Below are 23,690 nucleotides of genomic sequence, written 5' to 3' on the forward strand. Positions count from 1 at the left end.
AACAAAAAACCTGGCTAGCAAGTTTTATCTTTATGAACTAGAATTTCACTCACTAACACAACCTCATTTCAGACTTTGTGTTAAAAGAAATCCAAGCCAGATTTGTCATATCATTGCATTAAAATGCTTCTAAAAGCCCCAGCACCATTTTAAAAAAGAACTGTTTAGTGACTCCAATTAGCAGAAATGAGTATGTGAAAACAAAAACAGCTAGTAAGATGTTTTCATCAGGTGGCCTCTAACAAAATCCAAACAAATGTTAACATTGGTCTGTTCCTGCTATTAATTTCATGATACGTGAATGGATGTAAAGCCAAATCTTTCCCCAGTAAGTGAACCCAGGAAAGGGTGGGCGTACAGGTGGTGTGACTGCCTGCAACCACTCCTGATTGGCTGAGGCGATGTAAGGCTTGGTCAAGCTGAAAATATTCAAAACACATTTCAGCACTATTGACACAAAGGAGATCTGGCACAGTGTGTATGTGAGTCAGGCTTATAAGCTTATATGAATGCCTTTGTATGTGTGCAAGTGAGCTTTTCGTTTATAAGCTTTAGGCTCAGTGGAGCCAAGATAACAAAGAACTGAAGGGAATAAAAATAAATGCCATAAAATGGCACTGTTAGTGTGAAGTTAGACAGATGAGTGTGTGCTGTTGTGGGCAGTCTAGACCAAACAAATATCACCATCCATCTGGCTGTATGAGTATCGTTTTTCTAGACGTATTATAAAGGCTCAATATGCATGCATAAGCTGCATTTTAAAATAATGTGACTCAGAGCAAAGATTTCCCAGAAATAACTGACAATTAAGTTCTACAGCGTCGTCCTGCAGTAGAAATGATCATCTAGTATGGAGCAAGCCTGATTTATGATAGGCACTGGCAGTGACAGTGATTACAGGAAAGACTTTAAACTGCACATTTCAAAGATCTACCATACACAAAATATGTGTATGGTTTACATTGCACATGGGTACCTGTTTTCCTCCATCTGGTGTACTAAATTTAAGGATATTTTGGTTTACCAACTTTAACTAAACTTTTTCCTGATTAACCCCCTTTTCATAAACTTAAAACTAAAAAGTTTAAAATGAGGTGATTTATCTCAAATTACTGGACTGTCATTAACAGCCAGCACTGCTATTCATAATTTATAATACTACACCTAAATATATCAAAACCCTTCAAATCATTGGATGTTAAATATGTTAAATTTTAATGTGTCTCTCTTTTGCTATTCATTGTACTGTATGTATGTATTTTTATTCTGGTTGGAGTAATGTTATATGGATTGTGCTATTTTCTTATTTTGCACTGGCATTTCTGTTGAGCTGTGGAATCTATCCAGTTGTAAATAAACAGCAGATTCATTGTAAAGCAATAGTATAGCTGCATTGAAAAGCAAATGTAATTTTCTCTTTGGATGAATAAATACCAACAGAGATGTGGAGCATCAACTTTCCAGTCATTTTTGCAATGAATCAGTGTGGACTTGTGTCTGCAGAGAGAGCAGGAGCCTCAGAAGAAAGCATGACTATACATGAAAACACTTTGCAGGTTTAACCCTGAGGTGCTTTCTGAATACTTAACAGTGTCTAGGTCACATGACTGTAAAATATGTCAAACCACACTGAACTGAAACACTGAATATTTCTGAACCACACTGAGAAATGATACATTTCGAGAGTATTGACATGCACATCTGTTCTGGGTTATTTTAATGACTTTATAATTTTAAACAGATCAACATTTATATGACTCATCCTTATATGCATCCTCCTCAAATTTAATCAATAACAGTCATCATTTGCACTCATTAATGGGCTAATATGCCCATTAATGAGCAAATTCACCAACCAAGAACTTTACTTAAATAACCCATTTGTATTTAAAAGGTATTAAATATGTGAAGTTGAATTATAAGAAAATGAGGAAACATTGCAGTGATATATGAGAAAGATTACACATGTTGCCTAAGATATGCGGTGTGGTTAAAATGGGAGGGTTGAAAAACATAGTTAGGGCCCGAGTACTAGTCTGCGTAGGCCCTGTTGTAATCACTCCATTTATTTGCATTTGAATTTGTTAATTTGTGAAAAGAAAATTACTTTTTAGTAAAATATATTGACACTATCTCATCAATCACTGTAATGAGAAACAATATAAAGACATTGTGTCCTCATTTCAAACTCTGCTGCCACCCTGTGGTTCAGTTCCAGCAAAATAAAATCATTTTCCACCGAGTGACCTATAGGGACCCCGTTTGTTTGACATTTGGCCTCATCGTGCAGAAAGGCATGGAAGCAATAGATCTCATTATATGCATCAACAAATGTCTAATAGCGTCCCATTACTTATTGATCACTGACAGCCGCATTGCACGTCAAGTCTGGATCACAGTCTCATTTCTTATTAATGAGAGCATCGGGGTTGTCAACATGTAGGGTTTAATAATTGAGTAGCGATATTGTATTTTCAAACTTGCATTTAACACATGCTGTGAGAAGCGAGCTCAAATAAGGTAAACAGCTGCTAACATTGTGTGTACGCTTGACAAGAGAAAGAGGTCAAAGATTTTAAATTAATCAGGCATTTCATCATTTCAGAAAGCATTATTATCAGCATTAAAATTAAAACTGCTTGTTTACCAAGGACTAAATTAGAGCTATATGTTCTGTCTGGCATTTAAAAAACAAACAAACAAAAAAAGAACAGTGCTTTGTAAATAATATTCATACAATATAATATTGTCATAAGTCAAAATGACACTCAGGTAATTCACACTAACTCAATAAACACACACTAACAGAAAGAAGAACTATAGATCAATATCCTCATCTCATGTGTATAGCAGCAACATGATGGCTCATCATTCATTGCTGCTAAATGCGTCATAAGGTTGCATTAATCATTCCCACCACACAGGTAGAGTAAAGCCTTCTGGTAATCTCCAGCTGTGTCTTCCTGTAAAGAGAAAAAAAAAGAAGAAGAAAAAGAGTCTCATTTAATTTGGGAGGTTGAACATTCATTTATCTACTCTTGTATGTTCGTTTTAGAAATGACTGAATTCTTTTCATTTAATTTAAGTACTGACAGAGTTAGTTTTGCCCAGTAACAGATTGGCGACCTGAGAAAATTAATGGAGATTACAGGGAGTGCAGAATTATTAGGGAAGTTGTATTTTTGAGGAATAATTTTATTATTGAACAACAACCATGTTCTCAATGAACCCAAAAAACTCATTAATATCAAAGCTGAATGTTTTTGGAAGTAGTTTTTAGTTTGTTTTTAGTTTTAGCTATTTTAGGGGGATATCTGTGTGTGCAGGTGACTATTACTGTGCATAATTATTAGGCAACTTAACAAAAAACAAATATATACCCATTTCAATTATTTATTTTTACCAGTGAAACCAATATAACATCTCCACATTCACAAATATACATTTCTGACATTCAAAAACAAAACAAAAACAAATCAGTGACCAATATAGCCACCTTTCTTTGCAAGGACACTCAAAAGCCTGCCATCCATGGATCCTGTCAGTGTTTTGATCTGTTCACCATCAACATTGCGTGCAGCAGCAACCACAGCCTCCCAAACACTGTTCAGAGAGGTGTACTGTTTTCCCTCCTTGTAAATCTCACATTTGATGATGGACCACAGGTTCTCAATGGGGTTCAGATCAGGTGAACAAGGAGGTCATGTCATTAGTTTTTCTTCTTTTATACCCTTTCTTGCCAGCCACGCTGTGGAGTACTTGGATGCGTGTGATGGAGCATTGTCCTGCATGAAAATCATGTTTTTCTTGAAGGATGCAGACTTCTTCCTGTACCACTGCTTGAAGAAGGTGTCTTCCAGAAACTGGCAGTAGGACTGGGAGTTGAGCTTGACTCCATCCTCAACCCGAAAAGGCCCCACAAGCTCATCTTTGATGATACCAGCCCAAACCAGTACTCCACCTCCACCTTGCTGGCGTCTGAGTCAGACTGGAGCTCTCTGCCCTTTACCAATCCAGCCACGGGCCCATCCATCTGGCCCATCAAGACTCACTCTCATTTCATCAGTCCATAAAACCTTAGAAAAACCAGTCTTGAGATATTTCTTGGCCCAGTCTTGACGTTTCAGCTTGTGTGTCTTGTTCAGTGGTGGTCGTCTTTCAGCCTTTCTTACCTTGGCCATGTCTCTGAGTATTGCACACCTTGTGCTTTTGGGCACTCCAGTGATGTTGCAGCTCTGAAATATGGCCAAACTGGTGGCAAGTGGCATCTTGGCAGCTGCACGCTTGACTTTTCTCAGTTCATGGGCAATTATTTTGCGCCTTGGTTTTTCCACACGCTTCTTGCGACCCTGTTGACTATTTTGAATGAAACGCTTGATTGTTCGATGATCACGCTTCAGAAGCTTTGCAATTTTGAGACTGCTGCATCCCTCTGCAAGATATCTCACTATTTTTGACTTTTCTGAGCCTGTCAAGTCCTTCTTTTGATCCATTTTGCCAAAGGAAAGGACGTTGCCTAATAATTATGCACACCTGATATAGGGTGTTGATGTCATTAGACCACACCCCTTCTCATTACAGAGATGCACATCACCAAATATGCTTAATTGGTAGCAGGCTTTCGAGCCTATACAGCTTGGAGTAAGACAACATGCATGAAGAGGATGATGTGGACAAAATACTCATTTGCCTAATAATTCTGCACTCCCTGTATACTGACATGTGGGTAGCTCAGGTGTTTGGCTCTCCTACTCCTCCTCTCCACATGTCAGTTTGTCCTTGAGTAAAAGCATTTAACTCAACATCAACATCCTCCAGTTAGTCACATGTCCCAGTGTCTTTTGGCAGCTTCACAAATGCTACTAACATTTAGCTATTTAGGTATTAGCACAGTCATCAACCGAGCGAAATGAACAACAGTCGGGAGTGACAGATGCAGAATCCAAGAAAGACATAGAGAAGTTTGACACCGCTTCAGCATTGATTACACGTAGTGGGCGAAGGGGAGCCGCAGGATGTAGTTCGTTAGTACATAAGCCAGTATCAAATATAACTGGGAAATGATCCGAGATCCCAGCGTCACTTATATCCATGATACAAATGAAATAAGTGCTTCCTGCATAATCGAGACGTTATTTTCAGGACAATTAATACTCTGCATTATACAGTACTGCTTACAGCGATCCACTCTAATTACTCATGGTTGATTATTATTCAATACACATTAGATTACACCATCCATGTTTACATCATATTGATAAGGAAAAGCAAAGTTTGATATCACTTTATAATCACTCCTCATTGAAAACTTCCATTGAAACTTTAGCACACTGTCCTTTAAAGGAGACCTATTAAGCTTTTTTATTTTCTCTCATATAAATACAGTTACAATGGTGGACGCTAGGGTGTAAGCCTAAGTATAAGCAATGAGCCAAAAGCTTAAAATAGCTTTTGACTTTAGAATAAAAATGTAAAGCCTTAACTAAGCTTATTTAAGGCTTTACATTTTTATTCCACTTTTAATGTCAGGCATCCATGGTTGGTTGGTATGTTTTTGTCAGAAAATATTCAAAAAGCAAGTCTCCAAGTCATAATTACGGCTTGTATGTTGAAATTATCATTATTTACATGTTAGACACCATTAATTGTGGCAACTACTGTGTGACATAAACGTGCTCTTATAATAGCAGGAAAAGCACAGGCGTAATTAATGTCATTAGCTTTATGTAGCTCTGATTCATTTGGAAGGCAAAGTGAATAGTACACAGTACGGGGACTGTGAACATACAGAATGAATTATAAATTATTTAAAAAGTGGAGAAATTGTAGAATAACTGCCATAATTAAGGAAAAAATGAACTCTGGTGAACTGTAAAAAATATATAATATATTTATTCAAGATTATTTCATAATGTGTTATTATCTATTCAGTACTGGCCATTTAGTTCTACAGGAGGATCGTAATAACTCTTCAATGGAGGAACATCTGGCATTAGGAGAACAGATTATTCACTTCATCTGGTGTGAAAAGAAGGGAAGCACACTGAGGGAGACATTTAAAGTAAATCACTAATCCCCACTCCATCACTGCACTGACGTGAGTAGTGTACAGCCATCATATCCATAGTAAACCCAGCTGGTGCTCTAAAGTCATGCAGAGGGACAGATGAGTATATTTAGCAGAATATGGAGACAACTGAGGAAAATTACATTTTACAGAAATGTGTTATTCTTCTGAAGTAATAGACTATTCAGTATGTTTCATTAAAAAAAGAGCACAAGGGAATGAACAGAAATCCTGAGGGGGCTGAAGCAGTACCTGAATGGTGGTGTACAGAGACTGTCCGTATATCTTCTTGAAACTGCCTCTGATGTCCAACATGTCCACCTCACTCCTGGACACCATTATCCTCATCAGAGTGTCGTCATCAGTTCCAGCTCGCTAAATACACAGAAAGAAAGAAAGAAAGAAAGAAAGAAAGAAAGAAAGAAAGAAAGAAAGAAAGAAAGAAAGAAAGAAAGAAAGAAAGAAAGAAAGAAAGAAAGAAAGAAAGAAAGAAAGAAAGAAAGAAATCTGCTAACTGAGGCCAGTAGAGTCTGAGATATAGCTCTGGGGTCTTTGCAATTTCTGTGGCATTGCGTGGTCTAACACTGGGTTGGAGCACCAAATCACAGCAACAGTTCCCTCAATGCACTTTATATTGTAAGGTAAAGGCCCTATAATAATACTCCTGGAAAGATTGGCAACTGCCTCACATGTTTTCTTTATATTAACAGTCTTTATCATTCTAGATTATAGACTTCAGTTTCTTTGTAAACAGCTTTTTAACCCTTTACTGATTGATGGGCAGCAACAATGACTTCTCTAGAGTTATTGCTGATGTTGTTCATTCTTAACATTTTGTTAACATTACATTTCTAAACAGAATTTTAAACATGCTGATGATCAGCTGATCAAGTGATTTTGATTAGCAGTAGCTGGCTGCTACAATAAGGGTGTACTTACTTCCGCCTACACGGCTTTAGCATTTTGGCTTTTTTGTGTTAAATTTCCACACGCTGAATGATGTCATGTGGTGATCCTCAGAGGTTCTGATGACTATAACTTCAGAATGGAAGGTGTACTTTCTTTCCCAAAATCTACAGTTATTACACAGTGAACCTTTAGTTTGCACTTCAAATATTAATTCAACATTTCGGAAAAAAATGCTTGTACATTTTCTTGCCCAGAGTTGAAAGGCAGGTTCAGGCCTCTTCCAGGTTAGTTAAGCTTTTAAACTATATCACTGTAAACACCATTTTGTTTTGGGTTTTTTTTTGTTTTTTGTTTTTTTGCTGTTTAGATGTAGAAAACAGCCTTTTAGTTTACTGGAAAATGACTACACAGTCACTCCTTGATTTGACTTCACTTTTGTTGCCCTATTCATTCTAATGCAACAGCTTGTATTGTAGCTACTCTTCTGATTTGAATTTAAAGTCTTCTTAATATATTGATATTCTCATATTTGAGCAAGACTAACATGAAAATAATTTGCTGAAGCATCATGGAGGGTTAAAAATGACACCAACACTAACCTCAAAATCTAATGTAGTCAAGTTATCTTTTTTGACAGATTTAACTTTGTTAAGATTGTTATTTATTATATACATATCATATATTTTACAGGTGAGTGATTGGTGAGTATTTTCATTAATTAGACTAGAGCGATGTGATAATGAGACATACCCTCATAGATTTATATAGTCTCTCAGCAAAGAAGTTTGGGATGCTCCCGGCACATTTCACTGTGGAGGAAAAAGACAAAAACTGATGAGGCTATGTGCAAGACTACATTTTTTGCAAAGTTAAGCTGACACTGTCTGATGTTCACTTTTTGCTATCAAGTGTTATCTTCTGTCATATTTTATTCAAAATTTATCCAGGGATATTCTGATTACTTGTCCCCGTATGTGACGCCTAAATTATCACCCAGATAAATTGCGGCTCTTACCAACAGCCAGCAGCAAGTTCTCCAAATTCCCAGTGGTCTCGCCTCTAATGCTGTCCTCTATGTCAGAGCCAGAAAGCTTCTTGTAGGCAGCAAATACTGCAAAATAACCAAAACAGCCACAGTGACAGACACTCATACATCCTCATTAGAGAGAAACACATCAAGCAATTTTCAACTTGAACCTGTTTTTACTTCAGGGCAAAAAATATGTCAGTTTCAGCCCTTAGATGATCTCTTTGTGCACAATACGAGTGTTTTGGTGAGTTTACTGGATTACATTTTTTTATTGCATTTATATAAATCTACCTGGCACAGTGTGTAACAGTAATTGACCATCCCTTGTTAAATCATGAATTAATTGTGATTAACCACATTTTTTGGAAAGTCAAGTTCAGTTTCACTAGCCACACCCAGCCTGATTACTGTCAGTCCTGTTGAATCAAGAAATCACTTAAATATAACCTGTCTGAGAAAATGAAGTAGGTTAGAAGATCTCACATCATCCCACAATTTAAAGAAACTCGAGAAGAGATAAGAAACAGTGACAGAATGCTGGCAATCATGGACAATGACTCCCACCCCCTCCATAACACACTGGAAATCTGAAGAGCAGCAACAGGTTCCTTCAACCTTGCTGTCTGAGGGAACGTTATAGGAGGTCGTTCCTTCCTGCTGCTATCAGACTCTCTAATTCATCCATACAGTATTAATTGCACCTCAATGAACCCTGTCTCTTTTGTACACCATGACATTTTTGCACACATACTTTTATATATATGTATATTTATGTTTATATGTATGCTATATCTCTATATTTATCTATTCATCTTAATATTTATCTATCATAACTGTTTCTACACTCACATTTTATGAGTACTTGTTGTTTGTTGTATATTTGCTGCTATGACAACTCAATTTCCCTCTGGGATTAATAAAGTTTCTCTCATTCTCCGATTCTGTTTCTGAAACAAAGTCATTGACTTCTGTTAGTAAATCGGTTACAAAGCAAGACTTTCTAAGACTTTCAGACTCCAGTGGACCATGGTGTGAACCATGATCCACAAACTGAGAACATTTTGCACTATCTACCAAGTTACTCTAAGAGCGCACTGACAACTCATCCAGGAGGTCACAAAAAAAAACCCCAAACAACACCCAAAGAACTGAAAACCTCACTTGTTTTAGTTAAGGTCAGAGTTCATGATTCAACAACAAGGAGGAGACTGGGTAATCATGGCATCATGCCTATGGGAGAGTTCTAAGATGAAAACTATTGTTAATCAGAGAGTACACAAAGGCTCGTCTCATGTCTGCCATTTATGATCCCCAAGACTTTTGGGAAAAAAATTTGTAGACTAACAAGACAAAGGTTGAGCTTTATGGGAGTTTTGAGTCCCATTACATCTGGTGCAAAACTAACAGCATTGTATAAAAATAACACCATACTAACAGTCAAATGTGGTGGTGGTAGTGGGATGGCCTGGGGCTGCTATGCTGCTTCAGGGCCTGGACAACTTACCCAAACTCCATCAATGGAACCATGAATTTTGCAATTCTACAAAGAAGAGTGGGTCAAAATTCACAAAATGTGTCCATAGTGATGTGAAAGGCTCATTGCCAATTATTGCAAATGCTTGACTGTTGTTGTTGTTCTCAAGGATGGTACAAGTAGTTATTATCTCCAATAAATCCAAGATCTATTGGAGATCACGGTCTGGTTTTCATTAGTGGAGAGAAGGTTGAACAAGTGACAACTTTAAGGTTAAAACTGTCTCTAGTGCCATTACTGAATGGTAATAGGTGAAATTGTAAATAAGTGTTTATATGTGTGTGTTATTGTACATGACGTGTTCCTCTCGATTCTCCAAAGTAAATTTCTGTCAAGGAAGACAATAAAGGCTAATCTAAACTAATTGGCACAGATACAGAGGCATCAGTGTAAACTGAAATAACTGACATATTCCTGGTGTACCTCACTGCCTCATCAGTTAAAAAGTTGAATGTTGACGCAAATGCAAAAGAGACTGTCCCAACCACAAAAAAGACACAGATTGTCTGTTGTTTACTTAACTCTTTCCTGATAAACAACATATTGCAGTTGTGGAGCAAGTTAGTAGCTTTTCGCCTCTTAATGAGGACCACAATTTTTAGAGTTCAGAGAATAGGTCAGCATACGTGTTTGAACAGGTTTATATCCACTGTCATATGTTATGTTATATTGGTTTAATTGTGAAATTAATATGTTACTTTGTATTTTATCTTAGTATTGCTGCGTCATTTTACTAAACCAAACTTGTCTACATTTTTTATTTTAATAAAAAAAGTTAAAGTTACTAGATCAGAAAAACTGTGAAACGAGCAGTCAAAGTAATTTGATAGAAACTTGCCAACAACTGACTTTTAAAAGACTTGCTAAAGCACATCGATCGGTTTGTTGTTTGCTCACATCTGACTAAACCATTGCACTTTCTACGCTCTCAACTTACTCTCCACAATCTGTGCTGTTTAAGCATGCTTCACTGATATTTCCTGCACATTTTCTTACACTTTGACTTTTTTGTTTTCCTTTTTTTTTTCAGTGTTTGTCTTACACAGCATATCACGACATCCAAATGGGCTGGCACAGGCAAACTGGCAAACTCACCTTTTCTGAGATGTTCAGCGCTCCTGTTGCCCAGAATTGTGATAAATTTTTCCTCATCTGTGCCAAACTTTCCCTCACCAGCAGCATACAAGTCCTGTAATGGAAGACACACACACACACACACACACACACACACACACACACCTCGTGCTGACTTGATTTATTGAAACACATGTTAAGAAATGACAGCCTTGTACTGTGCCAAATCAACAATGTCTTTTCCCCCTATTTGTTATTATAAAGAAAATCTAGATTTCCTGATTTTATGTCCTTCACCAAACGAAGGTTTTTGCTTTTTTTTTTTCTATCCTTGCTCAGAAATATTTTATCATATGATCAAATACCAAAATAATAACATATTCATATGAGTCATTTATTATTGCTTTTTAATGAATTAGCATTGCTTATTTCTCCTAATTTGATCACAGAGTGGCTTAACAACGCTCTGGTGTTATGAGTCAAGACGGACTGCTAGTCATGATAATTTGGTGTGTGTTTAGATACATGTTATTGAATGTTAATGTCTGCTACATGTAATGGTTTTAAAACAAGATGCCATAATTACACACACCTCTGTATGTCTAATGCCAACTTTTGGTGCAAGTATAGGAAGTAATACAAATTATATCAGTGTGTAAAGTTCCCCTTGAGGCACAGACTTTCCATTTCCTTAAACTTAAACAGACTTATTGAATATGTGGAAAACTGTATATTTATAGTGATACCCCAATGTCTATCTATTAAACATCATGCAGTGAGCTTAGCACACATACTGGACATGTGGAAACAGTTAGACTGTGTCTCTCCAAAGGTAACAAAATCCGCCTCCCTACACCTCAACACCTCACACATTATTTATCCAGTACAAAGATCGAAGTGTGTACGTGACAGTTCAATAATTTACTGCAGGGGATATGTGCAGGACTTTTTGGTAGAGAGCTATAACTTCTTGGAATCTTCACTGGGTGGCTGGAAATCAATACTAGTTGAGAAATAATCCTTATTTTTTATTTATTACATTTTTTTTTGCCATGTTAAAAATGATCTTCTAAGCCTCCCTATACCTTACCCAAAAAGTTAATTCTGTTGATCTGGATGTATTGATTTCAGTCGGAGAAACGTTTCGTCACTTATCCAAGTGACTGGGATGAGTGACGAAATGTTTAAAGTAATCCCTGTTGACCCTTTAATGGGCTTTGGTGAGATGCCTCCATTTATTCTTTCTCTGAAACAACCCATTTTATCTCCTCCTATTTAAATTAACCTTGTTCTGATAGGCAAACAGTGAGTGTCTGCAGTCGTAGAACATGGTGGAGGCTCTGTCATGGTTTGGGGCTTTATTTCAGCCACAGGTGTTGGAGATTATTGAAATTAATGGAATGATGAATTATTAATGCAGAGAAGAACCATTAGATTCTGATCCAGCATGCAATACCAGCTGATAACAACAACTTAATTTTTAAACATGACAATGATCCCACACTGCCAGGGCAGTAAAAGCATGCATAGATAGAAAAAACACACAATGGAACACTATTATGGGCATTGACCGCTCGCAGGAGAGCCTGGACAGCAACATTATTGAAGCAGTGTGGGATCATCTTGATAGAGAACAGAACAAAAAGGCAGCCGACCTCCAAAGAAAAGCTTTGAATATCTTTCAAGAAACCTGGGCAACTATTCCTGAAGGCTACTTAAAGAAATTACAAGAAAGCTCAGGCTGTGTTAAAACATGGTCAAATATTGACTTTCATCCTTTTTAGAATAGCATAAGCTCTGTTTTTGTCATATATGTTCCACATTTCAATAAATTGCTGCACTTATTTCCCATTTTCAAGTAAAATATTAAGAAATGAAGTGTAACTCAAGACTTTTTCAAAGTACTGTATACAAAAAATAAGGAAAACATAGTAGTCCTGTAAAAACAATGGAATTAGACATAAAAAATAAAAAAAACCCCGGCTCGATTAACACCAGTGTAATTGGGTAATAATAAAAACAGTGATTTCTTGTTAATGTAGTGTTGAAGTTGCTTGAATTCGCTGGACAAACTCACAAAGCTAAAGTGGAAAGCCAGCTCTTGCCATGTGTATTTTTATCTCATGTTCTTCCTTCTTACCTTAGCGTCTTTCTCGATCTTTTCCTCGTCTACTCCCTCCTCCCTACTCCCCTTTGCAGCCAGACGAAAAAAAGAGAGGTAGGAAACCAGACAGGTACAAAGACAGGTGGACAAACATAGAGTAAAGTAGGTCAGTGTGGATGGAAACATGGTGCGCTCAGACCTCTCAACCCAGGTAACATCTGAACACCTAATTAAATGATCCCTCAAATCTACAAGAACCATGAAAATTACTTTTCCTTCTGTATAAACATCACATTAAAGAAACTAAATGTGCTGTCATCCCCCTCCCCCTTTCCAGCCTACACGTCTCATGACTTTCTAATGGCATCACTGTAGGATCTCATTATCAGGAAAAGAAACATAAGTCTTTCCAGCAGTGCCCTTCTTTACCTGCAGCAGGATCACCAGCAGTTTCTGATAGTGCCCTGAGGTGTCACCACAGATATCCTTCTCCAGCTTTCCGCCAAACTCTGGAGGAAAGAAGAGAAGGGGGTCAGACGATTGCTTACAGTTCCTGTTCACGACAGTTGCTAATGATTTCAGTCGACCTTAGTAGGCTGTCCTCTGTTTTGCAGGATGAGCCATGAGAGGAGAGATTTGATTAGTTGACTAAGGGTCTATGCTTTCGTCCAGATCAGATAAACTGCATTCTCTGCCTTGGGCCATTTGAGCCTTTGTTATCACATATTTTCCATCACGGTTTGTTGTAAGTCACAGCTGCTATGTTAGAGACCTTTCATTAAAGTGTGACAGGTGATACAAAGGTGCAGTGTGTTTATTACTCGGATGACAGAACATATTACACTGAAAATAAAAAGGATCAGCACCACGCTATGGGCTTTAAATAAGCATGGTACTCTAGAGAAAAGAGGAGATATTATAAATCTATATGAATAAAGAAACTATATACGATATACTGTTATTTCTGTACTATGCAGTAAATTGACAATAGGCACGCCATCATAGGTTTGGGACTAAAATACTTGAGGGAGGGGTTTGCATTAGGATGGGCATTTAATGTAAAATCTGTTACAACTCAAGTATGCAGATCCATCTGCTATGGTGAGCCCTTGGGAATGAGCCCAGACCTTTATTTTACTAGCAGGCATGAGTGCCTGTGCATTGCTCCTATGCAGCTTGGATATCCAAGCTGTATACCCTTGCTTGCTACCCTCAGCTAATAACTTAGCACTCAACCATCTTGTCTAAATATGGTCACTTCTGGCTTTTGTGGTGTCCAAAATGAATGTTTTGGCTTCGAAATGTGAATTTCTTATTCACAGTTGTCTTATAAAATCTATGTTTGCTTACAGAGTCATAAGGATAAAGCGATTCAAACTTGTCCTGTGTACTCTAATGTAGATCCCCAAGTTTCCTACACAAACATCATATAAATTTAACGAAGATTTGGAACAAATTAAACTGAGTGAGAAGTTGGACAACTTGGAATTGTAAGCACAAGGAAAGGCCAGATAATTTTCAGCTAACTCAGCCTATTAGCTAATTAGCAAGTCAGTGTAATCCTTAAACGTGTGATAGACTCACAGCCTATCTAGTGTACCCCGCCTCTCACACTGTTACACACTGTTCCTGCTACTAAGTGACCCTGAATGGAATAAGCAATTAAGAAAATGGATGGATCGAATTTCATCTCTATAGTTTTAAGACAATTAATTACCTATAAAAAAAAATCACTCCAGACACAGACTGGGTATCTTGATTTTGAATATTTGAAGGCCTCGTAGGCGCGCACACACACACACACACACACACACACACACACACACACACACACACACACACACACACACACACGTCCTTTTGTAACAACAGTAACCCTACACATTGAAAAATGATGACTTGGAAGTGGCATAGTCATCTTAGTTCTTTTATAAACTGTTGTGTTTTTTTCAGCGCCCCCAAAAAACTTGTGGGCATGGGCATGTAACTAAATTACGTTTGGTAAGTTCTCATTTTCCACTAATAATCCAAACTGGATTCTTTTAATTATGACTCATTTCCTCGTTGTTATTTTTTAACTGTGACAATTATAACCAATTAAGCTTTAATCAAAACATGATCTTGACATTAATCAAATCCCCTTTGTGCCAAAAACTATCAAAACATTAATGGCAGTTTACTTTTAAAAAGTAAAAAGCTATAAAGCTTTTAAAGGCGCAGATATCTTCTGCCAGTGCAGTGCCAGTAAAACAAAACATCTTAATGCATTCTTCTAGATGCGTCATTATTTGTAGTAGTCACAGTAACCATGTTTGTCTGTTTTTCTCTGCCTCTTCATCAGTGGAGTGTTTTACCTTTCTTGTACACTTTGGTGATTTCTTTAATCTGCTCGCCAGTCCTTGAGGCCAGGATCTCAATTAGCACTTCATCTTCAGTCCCGGCACCCTGGGAACCCGACGCATGAGATAAATGGAGTCAGTGTGAAACAATATCCATATCTGTTCAATATTAAATTTTAGTACATGTTTATTATACATTAGGCTATATCATTGATTAGTAATATGAAAAAAAGAAAGCCTAAAAGTCGATAAAGAAAAATATAGAAATAATAAAAGATGTACAACTTGAGAGCATAGCAGAGTTAAAAGGTTTGCAATTAGAGAACGAATAGGTTCAATACTAAAGAGAATTATCTTTGACGTTCACTTCTCTATGCTGCAATTAACCTTACAGCAAGACTGTCTGGCAAACCTAACTAATGGAGGAGTGGGTGTGATAGGAATGTTGAGGCCAAGTCCTAAATGCTTTGCTCTCACTTTGACTAAACACTTCATTTGCACATGGGTAATGCAAATGTAAATGTGTCTGAAGAATAATGAGACAGAAAAAAAATTTCATTTGTAAATCATATGAGAATCTGAGAGTTTGCTAAATGTTTTTCCCTCATGCAATTCCCTTCTAACTTTATGAGCCTCCTGTGACCTGAAAAAGAGCACTCATAAAATGTCTGAAATGTCTATAATATAATATGTCCAGTTTGATCTGACATCTTTTTTCATTTGAGTTTCACTGAAGGTACAAAAGATAGATCTAATGGACTACAATGCTCCAATGCTGCAAAACAAAATGTTTGCAGGAGATATAGAGAGAAAGCTTAACCAATTTAAAGATATCTGTATATGAATTTTTGGAATATATTGGCAAAAGAAAAAAAGAGTTATGGTATTTGAGACGTTCTAGATTCTAGTTTTAGTTTGTTTGAATTTAAAATTGTATTGACAATTTAACAAACTGTCAAATCTGCAATCTCAAAATATTGAGCTACGGTCTGCCAACGAGTTAACTATGAATTAACTTTAAATACAATTATGTGCATTCATCAAGTGCATGGAACCGAAAGTCTTGGCTATTATTGATTATCAGTCATTCATTGTCTGGATGTCACCAAAACCCCCTGAATCATTAGGCATTACCCCCTGCAGCTAAGTCATCAGATGACAGTTTCAATTTTACTGTAACAATGAAAACAAAAAGGCTAAAACCACCATGTAGTACCTGTGACAAAACACAATAAGTCTTTTGTGCCTGAATTTAATTGTTTTGTCCTTGCCTTTGTTCTCAGTTTTAAACATGTCTTAGTCATGGCTACATTGTCTGAAGTCTAAAGCAAGCTGCTGAATACAAACAAAGTAATCTGAAAGAAAAGAGCTCTGCAATAAGCTGACAAACTCAAAGCCAGCAGTATGATCACCTTATGCAGTCATCACAGCTGCTACTGCTATCAAACTGTGGTGAACTTCCAGCAAACTTTTGACAAACAGGTCCAATATTATTCTTGTCATCCACAAACTCTGGATAAATGTTATAATTTTAACAAATTTAATTCAATTTATTAATTTTAACTCTTAGATAAATATAATGTCTCCACTAGCTATTTGTTGCTGGACAGCCTAGAGTTTAACATTTTTCTACTTCAGCTATTATTACATTAATACATAATCATAGTTTCTTAATCTAGGAAGTCTAAAAGGGGCATTAGAATCAACAAATATGTATGAATTAATGAGAAATAAATAATACTTTAGTGGTTGCATGCATTATTATGGTATTCTTTTGAAAATTTGCTTGTTCAAAATATTAAAGACTTACAAAGACTGCATTTTCATTATATTTCTGTTTGATTCAGATATATGAATTAGCAGACCTACAAAAACTGAATAGTCAGATAATAAGAAGTATGAGTAATGAGTTTTTAAATGGCTGATGATCACTTTGGCTGTCAGTACAAGTGCACTCCCACTAATTTTAGAAGCACCCTAAACTATTGTGTTCTGGAAACGAGCCCTGGCTATTGGTTGAAAACAGCTGCTTCCTGCTGTTGGAGTCGAGCTTGATGATAGCATTGTAACATATCAGTAAATGTGATGTAATGCCAAAATGTTGATCTAAAAAAGAATGGGCATCAGAGATTGGTCTAAATGGTCTTTGTGGAGTTGTCAAGCAGCTTCTATCGCATACTGTTAACATAAAATAAAAGGTTTTGAATGTCATGTGGGAAAACAGATAATAATACATGTTAGGTGGCCTACCTGTTGGCCCAAAGATTTATAATGAAGCTGAGTTGAGTTAAGAGACTAGTAGCAACAGTGGCAGGAACTATTTTTTTATTATGTAGAAAGAGTTCCTGCCACTGTTGCTTTTAGTTAAAAAGACAAACTGGAAAAAGGTCCTTCTGGTGGCAAACATTTTACCTTTTCAACCAAACTTTTCAGAACACTTTTTCAGTAATGTTTGAGTTCCATTTATGTGGGCTAAAGAGAGGGAGGGAGCTGGTAGTGTGCATGATATCTTACTAGCAATTATGTTTGCAACTCTTTTTTCATGTATTAGATGCTTTATTGCTAATGTTGAAACTCTGTGTAATGTAGATTAAAAAAATTAAACCTTTTCATCTCTTGTAGTTAAAATCTGTAAAGTGGCTTCAATATGAATATAGTGCATTGACTGAATAAAAGATGGACATAATCATAATGACATCACCTATTGGTTTGAGAAGCCACTGCATTGCTGAACAGTATTATTTTGTTTCTATGTACAAAGTGAATAATGAATAACAGCAAAACACACACATACACCAAAAATTGAAATTTCAGTGGTCCCTAATTTACTCATTTGTTTGTCTGGCTTTGAGAAGTTGAAATGTCTGTTGTCAACTATGAAGTGTTTCCTAATCAAACATTATTCAAAAAACATCACAATAAAAACGTAGGCTACATTCACATTTACATGAGACCTGTAACGTGGTTTAAGTTGTTACCTTGAGAGCGTTGTGCAGGAGAGTAGCATCATATAAGACAGATGGGGTCATCAGAGCCACAATAAGACTCTCAAACAGTCCACCGAGCTCAGATTTCAGTGCACTGACCAAGTCCTGTGGTCAAATAATTAATAATAATGAGAGGAGCTAAAACAGTAATAACTATATTGGTAACAGGGACATTTATATAAACCACACCAGATCCCAACATTAAAAAACACAAAATGGCCATTCAGGACCTTGATGTGAAGAAGATGAGGGGAAAAAAAAATTACATCTCACTGCTTCGCTTATACTTAGAGTATTCAATGTGACCTGCAGAAGAGGAAAATATATTTACTTTGCAAATTACTCACAGCTGGCTTTCTCTAAATTGTTTTCTGCCTCCAATGATTTGTGCATTGCAGGAACCAAATGAACAACAGCATATACCATTGTTATTTGAGTATGTGGCTCTATTTGTGTACACAAAAACACCCACAGCACTGTGCTCATCCAAGTGCTCTTTGGAGAAGTCCAGAAATCACGATTCTAGCTGAATACATTAGATATTAAGCAGAAATTCCCCATATTTCTGGATAACACAATCCATCTATTTGTTACCGTATTTTTTGTGTGTAGAACGAGTTAAATTTCTCAAGTCAGACTAATCAAATCCCTACAAAGAATGTGGAAAAAAGAAAATGACAGAGGATGTAATATTTTGTTCGGTTATATAGAAAAAAGTAGACTCGGGCTTCAGATATTTTTGCAGTTGAGCACAATTGTGTAATGGCGTCATGACATTTTAATACATCTCATAAAGATTCTCTGCAATACTGAGCAAAGCAAAAAGTCTCACGTTCTGGGTCATTTTGATAAAACACTGTAATATACAGAGCTATCCCTGGAGCTGTTTTGTGATACATCTATGCTCTCTCAAACTCCTCCATCTACTTATACTTGAGACAGAAAGAAAATTAGCTTTCAGCTTTCAATCCACAGGCGGGCATAAAAAAAATCTTCACTGTGTGACAGAACAGTGAGACTATGGATGCTTAAAATTCTGTCTAACTAGCTGCACTGAATTCTGCGCCATAGAGACTGGGGAGAACTGCCCTTCCTGCCACTTATTTGAGGACTGTTCAGTCTTGATCCAAAATCTTGCCCTTTAAATCACAGACTTAATGTTTTTGGCTGCCTTTTTGCTGTTAAAAATTGATGAACAGAAGACAGCCAATGGTGAAAAACCAGCAAGATTCTATACTTAAGTAATATAACAATGTGAAAAAATTACAAGCAAAGGTCCTGTATGCAAAATTTCACCTAGTTAGGTGCACAAAAAGCAATGGAAATGTTATAAGTCATAAGGATTTATTCCTCTATCAGTTGTACCTGCTCCCTAATTGATTAAATAGGTATTGGAGAACTCATCCAAGGAAAAGCTCAAAACTAATCAAGTGCAATATTGAGGTCTTTACTTAAGCACATTTGTTTGTATTTTGAACATAGCTAATTCATTCTTTAATAGCTTTAAAATGTGACTCTGACATGCTAGTGCAGTGCTTTGCACCGTCACCTCACAGCAAAAAGGTCCTTAAATTCAGGCTAGGGCCTCTTTGTTTTTTTTTATTATTATTTTTAGTAAAAAAAATAAATTAGTAAAATATAATGACTGTAAATTGCCTTCAGGTGTAAACGATAGCTGGAAGCTACGACACATTGTAGTCCCCTTTGTTTTGATGTCAAATAACACAGAAGCCCCAAGTACCCGCTGTTCAGAGTTTTAGTTTGTGAGGGGCAGCCAATCAGAAGACAGTTACCTTAAAGGAAGAGGAGCTAAACTGTCTTTTTTGAGACAGAGAAAGTAGTGAGAGGTTGCATCAAGGCCCAATTTGACATAAATAAGGATTATTTTGAGTTGTGAAACACACACACACAGCTGGAGTCTAAGACTAAATATACTGGGCTGGAAATGAGCATGAGAAGTGCATGTTAAATATACAATTCTTAAAACAGTCAAGATGTTACACATGCACAAACCTACTGTAGACAGATACTCATTTCTGGGCTTATTACTTGTGAGCCCAACACAGAAGCATGGTGCAGGAAGGTGGGGAGGCACATAACAGCTGACAGTGTGGAAGAGGTGGGGTACACTCATGACAAGACTAATACATCCCATGGTGAATGCAGAAAGACAGACAACTATTCACGCTCAGTGAAACACCTGCAGCATATTTAGAAGGATGATATATTCTCAGTCTTCAGTGCCTGGGGTGAAGTTGACCATGAGCCAGGTTGGTTTTGTGAAGTGAGGAATGCAGAGTGGATGGCACGACCTGTAATTGTATATCAGTTCTCTGTTTAATTCCTAGTGGCTCTTCTCACCTTTCCGTGGGCCTTTTTATATGCTGCCTTAATTTGCTGGCACTGATCATTGCTGCGGGCTGTAAGAAGCATGAGGATGGAATCTTCATCTGTACCTGCACCAGAAATCATATAAACCTTAAATAATGTGTGGAAAATGACTCTGAAATCATCTGCAATGTGGGTCAAGACAAAAGAAGCTTTTCATTTCAAGTCTTTCTTTTCAAACACAACACAAATCCTTATTATGATAGCTTCCAGTATATCCTAACCTAAATGAGTCAGCCTGTTAGAGCATGAGATCAGGATTCAAAAGGATTGGCATGGCAGATGATCTAACAACCAATAGCTTTCTAAAGTCAACAGCACCTTAGTAAAAAAAAAAAAAAAAAAAAAAAAAGGCTCAGAGACGCAAACAGGCTGAAGCAGCATGTATCATTTTCAATTCAGGGATCAAATGTTAAATTAGTGAAAGGTAATTATGGCACAAAGCCCAGCTGATCTGCAGTGACAGCACTGACTAAAGAACTGTACTTAAGTAGTGCAAGTCTGCTGTTTCAAGTTTGAGTCCACAGTAGTTTGCAGACAGGGAAGCCATTAATTAGATCTAATGGTTCTGCTTGTACTGGTCATAAAGTGTTAGGAAATATAATTTACAGTGTTATCGCTTTCTCTCTCTGACACATGCGTCAGTTTTAATGTTGGTGATACACTAATTGGTAAAACACACTAGAAAAATGAATTGCTTTCCCATCTTTCAGATGATGCTTACAAAAGGGAGCAGTTCAGATGCTCTGACAGCTGTGTCAGTAATGTGTTTTTATCTTTGTTCATTATCTGTTTTCACATCCTTTCCTGTATTTACAACCACTACTGACAAATAAGAAGACAACAGTTTTTTATTAAATTAATATAGGATGAAATGACTGGTCATGCTTTTTGTAGCTTTGCCTCCTTACATCACCACAGTGGACTTTAAATCAAGCAGTCAATATGTAATTATGTGCAGAATTTCAGCTTTAAACCAAGGAATGTTACAAAAATTGTGCATGACTATTTAGAAATGACAGTAGTTTTATACTTAGTTCCCCATTTTCAGAGGTACAGCTTTTTCATTGAATGACTTACATAGGGACCTGCCAAGTAAATAAATAAACACACCTAAGCAGCTATAAAAAAATAAAAATAAATAAATAAAAAAAAAGCTTTCAACTGTGCAAAGAATTCATTTTTTGTATTTATGGTCATCGCTGTGAAATGTTGCATACAATAGTTAGTTAATGTCGTATGACATGCTAGTGTCAATGTGAAATGAAAGTGAGCAGCAATACATTTAAGCAGGATACTGACCCATCCCTTTCATGGCCTTATGGAGGATTTCAGCATCATGTTTGGCATTGAAGTTGACGTAAGGTCTAACGCTGCCTCGGTACGCCTGTAGGAAGAGAGCAACACATGTAAGTAATAAAACATTTGTAACAAGCAAAGGTTTCCTTCATCTGTCTTTGTTAGTAACAACAGTTAGCATGCTGATGTGAATGCACTCATGTAAGTGCAAGTATGCATGCATTTTATATACCCAATACTCACTGTTGTTACACCCCAAGACCAGGGAACCGGCGTGCGACATAAGGAAAATAAAAATAAGGAAAAAATGCCCCCCACACTCCCTGCTCTCAAGGAGGACGAACCAACAAAAAACAGCTACCACGGATTTCACAACAGCCAGTCAGTTTATTGAGTCCCAAAAGGTAGCAGGCATCAGGGTGAGCATGGCCAAAACAAACAAAAACTCTAGAAATGAAATGCAGCTGGCTTACCTTCACAGAAAACCCCAAATGAAAATTACAGGTGTCTTACCTGCCTCCCTAACCAAAAACAGGAGAAAAGGTTCCCAAAGAAAAATGGCTTCTCACCCCTACAGCTAACGAGTTAAAAAAGTATTGACAACTATTTACATCTATATACAACAAACTATTTACAACACGGGGGGAGATCACGACCCATGACAAACTGAAACACAGGGCTTAAATACATTGAGGGAGCAATCAGGGAATGGACAACAGGAGGGAAACACAGCTGGGGCAAATCAGAACTGACGAGACAAGGAAGCGTAAACTGAACACACTGAGATAAGACAGACCTTCAAAGTATAACAGGAAACACATAAAAGTCACGCCTAACACAAAACACTGACAACATTGGATCGTAACACTGTACTTTCACACATAGGTTATTACCAATTCTGGCTCGAATCATACATGAAAAAAAAAACAATTATATTATTTTTTGTGCACCTATTGCACTTAAAATTAAATCTTTCCCAGATCAATTCTCAATTTAAAACCAATGGTAGTGCAGTAGTAGTGAATTAGTACAAGACTTTCATAACTTTAGCACCATTTCAGCTAGTCGGGTAGATGGTGCTTCATGCAATGCCCTTTTCTGGCAGAGAATAAAACTCCAGCAGAATTTTTTTATTCTGTGGGCATAAAAATTTTAAGATACTGAAAATTGCAAGCGACTGTTAGTAGCAGCACTATAAACTTTTGCCAAAGGCCATCAAAAACCTGCATGGGTTTAAATGTTGTCTAACCCAACAGTGAGGCAATACTTTAAGTAGAACCTAAATCAGGTCTGACTGCTGGTTTTTGTCAGCAGGTAATTTTAAAAAAAAATGTGTTTTCATCTTACTTGGACGTGCACACATTCTTAAGGGAAAAGGCCATTTGTAGAAGAAGCAGTAAAACCTCAGCTGCAGCCTTGTAATAAACTGTGCAGGTGGAGAAATGAACAAATACACCTCCTACACCTCTTTATAAAGATTTGTATTATTTCTCTTGTTGATCATTTGTGTGTGCTATTCTGTATGTTCATACAAAAATGGCTTATAAATGTTACAGCGTGCTCAAGAGAGCAACCTCCTTCTGCAACTTGACAGCGTCTCCTTGAAGTGTCAGTGCTACTGTCACTGTGTTTATTCTGCCTGTATTGTCAACCAGTTCAATTTGGCACCACAACCTCTCAAAAGCTTTTTATGTTACAGTTTTTAGCATTATTGTTCTTTCTGCTTTTTGCTACAAATTGTATCATTCAGACTTTCTACTAAGACACACAACAGTTCGTTTTAGATGCTTCCTTGTAACAAGAGTAGTTCAACGTGTTTGAGTTTTATCCCAAACACCCTTCCTACTGCAAAACAAAAGGGAATTTGTGTCTCTGGCTGGAATTGCACTAGCATTTGTAAACCACTACACTATAAAGCCACCTTTCTACTGAGACACACAATGTATACAAAAGATGGAC

At 37.0% G+C, this 23,690-nt stretch overlaps 1 protein-coding gene across 1 annotated transcript; it reads right to left on the reverse strand.

Moving 5' to 3' along the window:
• Nucleotides 1-1,702: 1,702 nt before the first annotated feature.
• On the reverse strand, nt 1,703-22,375 carry LOC113031224 (annexin A5). The gene is given in 13 exon segments (XM_075410384.1): nt 1,703-2,963; nt 6,320-6,442; nt 7,727-7,785; nt 7,992-8,087; nt 10,636-10,729; nt 12,755-12,805; nt 13,148-13,227; nt 15,073-15,163; nt 18,036-18,149; nt 20,406-20,500; nt 21,735-21,819; nt 21,975-21,989; nt 21,991-22,375. Coding segments are annotated over 13 exon segments (987 nt in total). The 5' UTR covers nt 22,015-22,375; the 3' UTR covers nt 1,703-2,903.
• Between the last annotated feature and the right edge of the window lie 1,315 nt (nt 22,376-23,690).

Source organism: Astatotilapia calliptera, chromosome 2 (genome assembly GCF_900246225.1).
Source record: "Astatotilapia calliptera chromosome 2, fAstCal1.2, whole genome shotgun sequence".
Lineage (NCBI taxonomy): Eukaryota > Metazoa > Chordata > Actinopteri > Cichliformes > Cichlidae > Astatotilapia > Astatotilapia calliptera.